At 52.5% G+C, this 7,558-nt stretch overlaps 2 protein-coding genes across 2 annotated transcripts in view; one reads left to right on the top strand and one right to left on the bottom strand.

Annotated features, from left to right (window-relative positions):
• Positions 1-3,090, top strand: part of DNAJC11 (DnaJ (Hsp40) homolog, subfamily C, member 11) — a 13,438-nt gene extending 10,348 nt beyond the window's left edge. Inside the window, exons 10-15 of the mRNA XM_009871289.1 lie at positions 91-246; positions 552-621; positions 745-802; positions 1,259-1,401; positions 1,851-1,980; positions 2,818-3,090. Of these exons, the coding sequence (XP_009869591.1) occupies positions 91-246; positions 552-621; positions 745-802; positions 1,259-1,401; positions 1,851-1,980; positions 2,818-2,843 (583 nt within the window). The 3' untranslated portion in view covers positions 2,844-3,090. The remainder of the gene's footprint in view (positions 1-90; positions 247-551; positions 622-744; positions 803-1,258; positions 1,402-1,850; positions 1,981-2,817) is intronic.
• Positions 3,091-6,176: 3,086 nt separating this feature from the next.
• On the bottom strand, positions 6,177-7,540 carry PHF13 (PHD finger protein 13; the record flags this gene model as incomplete). Its single annotated transcript, XM_009871291.1, has 2 exons — positions 6,177-6,600; positions 6,985-7,540. Coding segments are annotated over 2 exons (783 nt in total), but the record flags the coding sequence as incomplete, so codon positions are not given.
• Between the last annotated feature and the right edge of the window lie 18 nt (positions 7,541-7,558).

The raw sequence follows: 7,558 nt of genomic DNA, 5'->3' as shown, positions 1-7,558 counted from the left end.
CAGCAGCATACGCTGCTGCTGGGTGTACTTCATGAAGTACATCAAACTCCGCATTTCCTCTTACCTGTCACTGCTCTGGTTTTGTTCCAGGTTGAATAGGGCTAGCCAGACCTACTTCTTCCCCGTGCACCTAACAGATCAGCTGCTTCCCAGTGCTGTATTCTATGCCACCGTGGGACCTCTAGTTATCTATTTTGCCATGCACAGGCTAATCATCAAACCCTACCTCAGGGCACAAAAGGAGAGGTGAGCTCGCAAGACTGTGTTTTAAATTCAGAGCTGGCAAGTCCCACTCAAGTGCTTCGGGGAGCCTGGTGCTCCCAGCTCGGGTATCCAGCTGCGGCGCTGCGGTTCACTACATACTCAGGACTACTGAGCTCTGGAAGACTACAAAAATGTCTTGGAAGGTGGGGAGGAACCTTAAAACTGAGCTCATTCGTGTGAGGTGGTGGGTCAGTTGTAACTGGGGTGGGTAGAGAGACCTCTGCCACGGTGTGGCCGAATCCCGTCTGCTGCACAGAGCTGACGTGATGTTGACTTCCTTCTGCCAGAGACCTGGAGAAGCAACGGGAGAGTACAGCCAGCGACATCCTTCAGAAGAAGCAGGAGGCTGAAGCTGCAGTAAGTTTTTCCCATAACTAATCCCCTGTAGTTAAAGGAAGCTGCTTTCACTCTGGGCTTTTCCCTTTTGGACACGGTGTCTGACACTGCTTGATTTTTGCTCTGCTCTGTGTGTTGTGACAGGTCCGGTTAATGCAGGAGTCTGTCCGGAGGATAATTGAAGCAGAGGAAGCCAGAATGGGTAAAAATTACAGCGCCATTTACTCGTTCCATAAATGTGGAGGGAGAAAGGAACAAAACAAAGGCTGAGTGGCTGAGGGGGAGAAATGCAAGACAGCATTTCTTCATTTCCACTCTGAGTGAAGCACAGCGTAATCGCTGTCGTGCATGTAGTAGCTCCTGAATCGTAACGGAAATTGCTAGAAATCAGATTTCCAAGAGAGTGTTCCAAAGTGACATCCACTTGGACTGTCATGTCAGTTTGACAGTGAAGTCGTGTCACGCTGTGCTAGTGCTGCAGATTGCTAACACATGCCCAAGTAAAAATGTTCTTCTGTTTTGAGAACCATGGGTCCAGGCAAGAAGAATTTAACTATCGCTGAAAGCAAGAGAGAATGCCAGGATGATCTTTTCATCAGTCTGTGTAGCTGCTGGTGGGAAGCCTCCCCTCACATCTGTGATTTCACGTGAAATGCAGGTTTGATTGTAGTGAACGCCTGGTATGGGAAGTTTGTTAATGACAACAGCAGGAAGAATGAGAAGGTGAAAGTAATAGACGTGACTGTGCCCCTGCAGTGCTTGGTGAAAGACTCTAAACTCATCCTTACAGAGGCATCCAAGGTACGTAGCTGTTGTGTCAAAGCCCAGACTCGGGGCTTCAGCGAGTGACTCCAAATTTCCATTGAGCCATGTGCTGTACTGCCAAGGGATTTCTCCACTCTACTTGAAGTTGGGGACTCTAGCTCAGTTTGCAGAAGCCATTTACATACCAAGTGTTGCAAACCTCCTGTTTTTCTGGGTGTTTCCAGTGCCAGAGAGACTGTGTGGGACAGTGCGTCTTAGAGACTCCAGGGCTTTACACCAGAAACTTCCCAACCCCCTGGTTTGCTCTTTTCTGCAGTTAGAACTTGCCACTGTGGAGGTGATGCCTGAGCCTCTCATCTCATCAGCAACAAAACTCCCTTTTTCTAAAGGGAGTGCCTCTTTCCGACCCTTAGAAATGTTTTTGCTCATTTAAAGAGCTGTAGAAGTCCATCTGGTGCTAATCAGTCTGTGTCCTCTGGTTCAAGGCTGGGCTGCCGGGTTTCTATGACCCCTGCGTGGGTGAGGAGAAGAGCCTGAAAGTGCTTTATCAGTTCCGAGGAGTTCTGCACCAAGTGATGTCGGCTGACAACGAGGCCCTTAGGATACCAAAGCAATGTAAGTGGCCACGGCTGCCTTGCTGCTTCCTTCGGGGACCGGTAAAGGATTGCTTTGGCTCTGTGTGGCGAGGCACGCAGAGCTGGGGTTACTGACATGGGCTGACCGTGACATGCCTCTGGAGCGTGACCTGAAAGAGCCCAGGGGCTCCGCTGCAGCTGTTCATACAGGCCACCCTCGAAATCTGACTGGAGTCAGAGGCCGCCTGCAGCTGCCGGTGTTGCACCGGGCAGCTCAGTGCCATGAACTGCCCTTTGAGGGCTGAATTGAATGTATTAAGTTGGAACCTCTTGTTTACTCTAGACCAGTTCCCTGACTTGTTTTAAGAATTCTTTCTAGTGGAATACTTTGTGGTCAGGTTTGTGTCACCTGTCCTGTCCACTCCTCCCCAGAGGTGTGAGCTTTTTACTTCCTTGAGACCCTTTTACCTCCCGGCACCCAATGTGGTATGGCAGATCCAGCAATCCAGCAGTGACCTTGGTCACTACAGGAGCACGTATCAGCCAGAGCCGTTCTGCATCCCCACGCCTGGCCGTGACTGCAAACATCAGGCGCTATCACTTCTAGTAGCGGGCACTGTCTGCACAAACACTCTTATCTTCAGAAAGTGCCGCCTCTTAGAAGAGACTGAGCTGAAAAGTAAAATCATTGAACAGAATTTTTAGCTCAGACCAAGATGCTTAAAACCTTCTGTAAGTAGGTTGGAGGTGTCTGAGTTGTGTTTAATTAGCAGCCAGAAATGTCCCCATCTGTCCCTGGTAGGGTGCAGAGCTCCAGCTAGGATGTGTCTCATCCGGCAGAAGTGGTGTGTCTCCATTCCTTGTTCTCCCCTGACAGCTCACAGAATCGATGCGGATGGCTAATCTGGTGAGAGTGTGCGCGTCCACCGTCGTACCTGGGTCAATGGAAACTACAAAACCTTCCCCTGGATGCTTCAAACTTTTCAAACTCGTGTTTGAACAGAGACATTTTTACTTTTACTATCTGCATAGCAGGTGGTGTCCTACCAGTTATGTTAGGAGACAAAATGAGAGAACCTGCTTCTGCAGGTGGCTCCAAGGCAATACTTCTCTGAATTGTGTCTCAGTAACCAATAAAGCAACGTGACTCAACGCGCAGTGCTTTCTGCTGAGGTTGTGCGAGTGGGCGCTGAGCACCACCCGTCGTGGAGCCGAGTCTTTCTGCTGTCGTTTGGCCGCAGTCCGTTTGTGCGCTCTCCCGTGCATCGTTTTGCACTGAGCAGGGAAGAAGACCTGATGTCCTCACTTCACAACTCCTCTGGGACTTGTTTATCACTGTGTAATACAAAACTACAAGTAGAAGCTATAACCAGCCAGAGCTTAGCTTCTAATAGGATCCAGAGCTATTTCCAAAGGATCGAGCCATCCTTTTAAGTTTGCGGGGGGGCCAAGGCTGGCTCTGGACACAGCTGGCTGAGCAGCAGTGCCTCTAGGGGGGTGGCACGAAGAGGAGCCGAGGGCAGCTCATCCCTGTGGTGGTCTGGGGTCCTCTGTGCTAGCCTGCGGCGGGGCACGGCTGGGAGGAAGGTGCTCTCCTCCAGAACAGCTCCCAGAGGGTTTAAAGGGGGTTTCGCAAAGGGCCAGGTCTGTTTCGGAGGCTGCAGCCCCTGGTCCTGCAGAGACCTGGCTCTCGGGCAGGTGGGACAGGCCTGGCGTCACCTTGGCGCTGCCCCGTGCCTGGCTTCCCCACCCCAAGTCTGCCTTTGCATGCTCTCCCAGCACATCCCTGTCAGGCCTGGGCGTTCACACCATGGGCATCTTGACCCAAGCCCACTCACGCCAGCCTTCACGCCCCGGCTGGTGAGCCCAGCGCAGCGCCCAGCTGCCCCCTGCCCCTCTGGCAGCCAGGGCTCCTCCACAGCACACCTCACCTGCTACAAGGAGAAGTGGGGAATCCCGTCACCACCTGAAAGACACGTTTGCAACGCTTGCCCTCCACGCCTGGCTTTGTGTATTGTTTAGGGAAGGGTGCTGGCAGCATCAAGCCTTGCTGCCACCTGGCACAACTGCATTACACACCAGTAAAGCACAAGCAGACTTCTGAGTTCAGAACAAAATCGTTCACTTGTTTCACATTTAAGAAAAATTCATGGTTCATTAAAACAGTTTTAATGAAAAAATAAAGTTCTGACTTAAACTATAATTATACATGGTTGAAAGTGATGAACTAAAAGTATCAAGATGTTACTTTTTTTTTCTCTCTGCTGATACTGTAACGTGCTGGACGTGTCACACACCATCTATTGGGATAAATCTGAGAAGGTAAAGAACAAGAGTCTGTCACATTGATTAGTATCGAACTGCTGTGAAAAAGAGCCAGTTCGCCATTTCCTCCATAAAAGCCTCAGGAACATGTTCCACGGAGGTCCAGGTGAATTGCAGACATGCTGTAAACACAGAGGTACCACTTTCCAGAGCAGGTCCAAACCTTACGCAGCTCGCGACCGGGATCTTTCAAAGCCTTTCTGTTTGCAGAGTGAAATGGCAGCATTTGAGAACTTTGGTTATTTTTCTGGCTGCAGAGAACAGCCAGGCAGCCGTCAGGGGCAAGTCTTTGGTGAACTCCTCAGTGGTTCCACGTAGCTCCTAGAAGGCAGCACACCACAGTCACGGTCCTAAGATTTTCCTGAAGCTGGAGCTGGCTTTCAGAGCCCAGAGTCAGTTGTTGCAGCTTTGTGGAACAGGATTATTATAAAGACGCAGGACGGAAGAACAGCTGCACATGGTGCAGCCCTGTCATCCTTTCACCCCCAGCGTCCCACGGTGCGCAGCCCCGGGCACCGCAGCACCGGGCTGAGCCCGAAGCCTTGGCAGCATCAGCCTGAAGGAGAGTACCTGACCAGGTACAGTCATCACCGGCTGCGTCTCCTGACAAGCCAACGCTCCGGTGAGGCGGTGGTCTCACGCGGTGTGTCTGCAGCACCAATACAGACACGGTCCTGCCAGCACGACTGGTCTCGCCTCGGCCACAGGACCGGCCAGCGCCTCCCCTTGCCTCACAGTCCCACCAGATGGAGCACGCGTTCATCATCAGGTGTAATCCAGAGAAGTACCTCAAAAACTGAATCTGAGATACGTATGGCTCGCTCTGTTGGGTCACTGAGGAACACTGCTGCCACCTCGGCGGCTTCACACATGAGCCTCGATTCCCTGCCATGTTTCTGAACAGATTTCCCTTGAGCTGAGGCCCCAGGAAGTCCCGTGGAGGGACCGCCGTGTTGATGGGGGCCTCAGTGCTTTGCCATCCTCCTGGCACAGGCCGGATCTTCATTGCACTTCATCTTGCCAGCTGCATAGCCTGCACTTGCTTTTATCTGTATAATTTGCAACGAATAGGTTAAAGATTCTGGGTTTTTTCGTTTAAAAATCCAGTCTTAAAAAACAAACAACAAAACCAAAAGTCAACTCAGCTGTAGCTCTCAGATGGAAATGATCAAATCCCAAACCAGACCTGCCAGCTTCTAAGTTTACTATGGCCCCTTCTATAGTCCAGGTTTGAATTCTGGGCTCAGAAAAGGGAGAGTCATTGTCTTCTTAGAACAGCACCTTAGAGCTTAACAAAGGGCCAGGAAGCGGAGCAAACAGTGTCCCCCCATATACACATTTGAGCCGATCATGCAAAACAAAGTCACGAAAAGTCACCGTTAAGAAGAGGCCTTCTAGGAAGAAATCCGATGTCGCTAATCTCCAGCACTGCCTGTCCAGAGAAAGGGCTGTTCTCTTCCTTTAAACGTGCCGGTCCCTTGGCACAGGAGGAGTCCTGTTTTCGCTTCAAGGACGCCAAATCGCGCAACTCCCCCACGGCCCGGGCCCGCTGGAGAGGAGGCAGATCACACAGAGGTCGGTACGCATTGGCACTCACTCCTACAGTGCCTTAGGATATCTAAGATTGATATATACGGACAAATGGGCAGGTATAATATTACATTAAAATTAAAACACATGGCCATTTACTTTTCAGACTCTTCACACAGATTCCCTCCTCCTCCTCCCTCTTTGGAGGAGCGGGAGTTTTCTAGCACAGAGAAGGTTTGCAGTTTCCCAAGGACGGGATGAGAAAACGTATGTGGCAAAGGTATTATACATTCCCCAGACATCACCCAATTCATAGCTGTAACCAGACGAAACCCCACCAGACCCGGAGAGCTCAGTCTGTCCCTCCAGGGAACCGGGACGTAGCAGCAGTTCTGACCAGTCGGCCTCTTCCAGCCTCGGCTGTCCACGACCCGGCGATTCCTCGTCCCTGTACCGCAGGCGGGCCGGGCAGCCCTTCAGCCTGAGCAGCAGCAGTTCAGGGGAGCTCTCCCGGCCTCTGGCCGGTGTCGCAGCTCGCCCGCCTGCCCAAGCAGAGCAGCAGCACACGCCTCCCACCCCTAGTCCAGAAAGCGCCTGCGCGAACCCGTCCGGGAGCGGTTCGAACGGCGAATGTCAAACTTGGAGTCCCGGCACTTCTGGCATATGTAGACCTCTGGGACATTGGACTTGCGGATTTTGGCACAGGAGAGGTGGATCCAGGTGTGGCACTCGTTGCACTCGATCATGGGCCGCCCAGCAAAAGGCTTCATGCAGAAGCAAGTGACGAGGTCCCACGAGTCGTCATCTGCAAAGAGAAACAGTGAGCTACGTTTGTAACAGCCTCTCCCTACAGTGGGAAGTTACTCTCCTTTTGCACGAAATTAACTACCTGGGCTTCAAAACCAGGCACTTGTCTGATCTCTCCAGGCCTCTCTTGCGCAGGAAGAGATTCTCAGAGGTACAAGAGATGCCGTAATCCAGGAGAGGAGAACCAGCTGCTTCTATACGGTCACAGCTTTCCACTCAGTTTATCGCAAAAGCAGCCAACCAATTCACCTCTTCCCCCCGAAAACCCCGCCTTAATCCTGCCCAGGCAGCGCACCCTGGCGTTAACCTCACGCCAAAGAGATTGGCATGGGCACCGCTGCTCCCACCTGGTGAAGGCTCCTCAGACAGCCAGGCCACCTACCCGAATCCACCATGATGTCCTCGTCGTCACCGGTGCCATCCTCATCCCGAAAGACCACCTGCTTGCCCTGCCGAATGACCGTTCGTTTGCCGACGCTCTGGATCTCCACCGTCTGCTCGGCCGTCACGGTGGGGTAGGAGACGCCAGTCGGCGTGTCAGAGTCCCAGGCCGAGCTGTGCTCGGTCACAGACTGAGGCTCCCCCTCAGACGAGGGGCTCAGTGGTGTCTCTGCGTAAGAGTCCTCTGCTTCCAGCCCCAGCAGCTTCTCCTCGTAGTCCTCCTCTGCAGACACCTCCGTTTCCCTCCTCTTCAGCTTTTTCTTCTTCCTGATTTTATCGATTTGCTTTCGCTCTGGCAGGAAGTTGCCAGGTTTTGCCCGCTGGTACAGAGAACCGTATGGCTTCGCTCGCTTCAGCTGACTGAAGCTCTTTCTGTTCTTGGCGGGCAGGGACACGGAAGAGGGGACGTCATTGAAGCGGGGATCCCAACTATCGCTGTCGATGGTGCCCCCGGTGCTGTTGGGAGGGCTCGGGCTGTTCCTCAGCGGTGTCTCCTGGAGAACGGAGAGGGAGCA

The sequence above is a fragment of the Apaloderma vittatum genome, unplaced genomic scaffold (assembly GCF_000703405.1).
Source record: "Apaloderma vittatum isolate BGI_N311 unplaced genomic scaffold, ASM70340v1 scaffold9726, whole genome shotgun sequence".
In the NCBI taxonomy this organism is placed as follows: domain Eukaryota; kingdom Metazoa; phylum Chordata; class Aves; order Trogoniformes; family Trogonidae; genus Apaloderma; species Apaloderma vittatum.
Note: the sequence above shows the minus strand (reverse complement) of the source record. Positions and strands in the feature narration are given on the sequence as shown.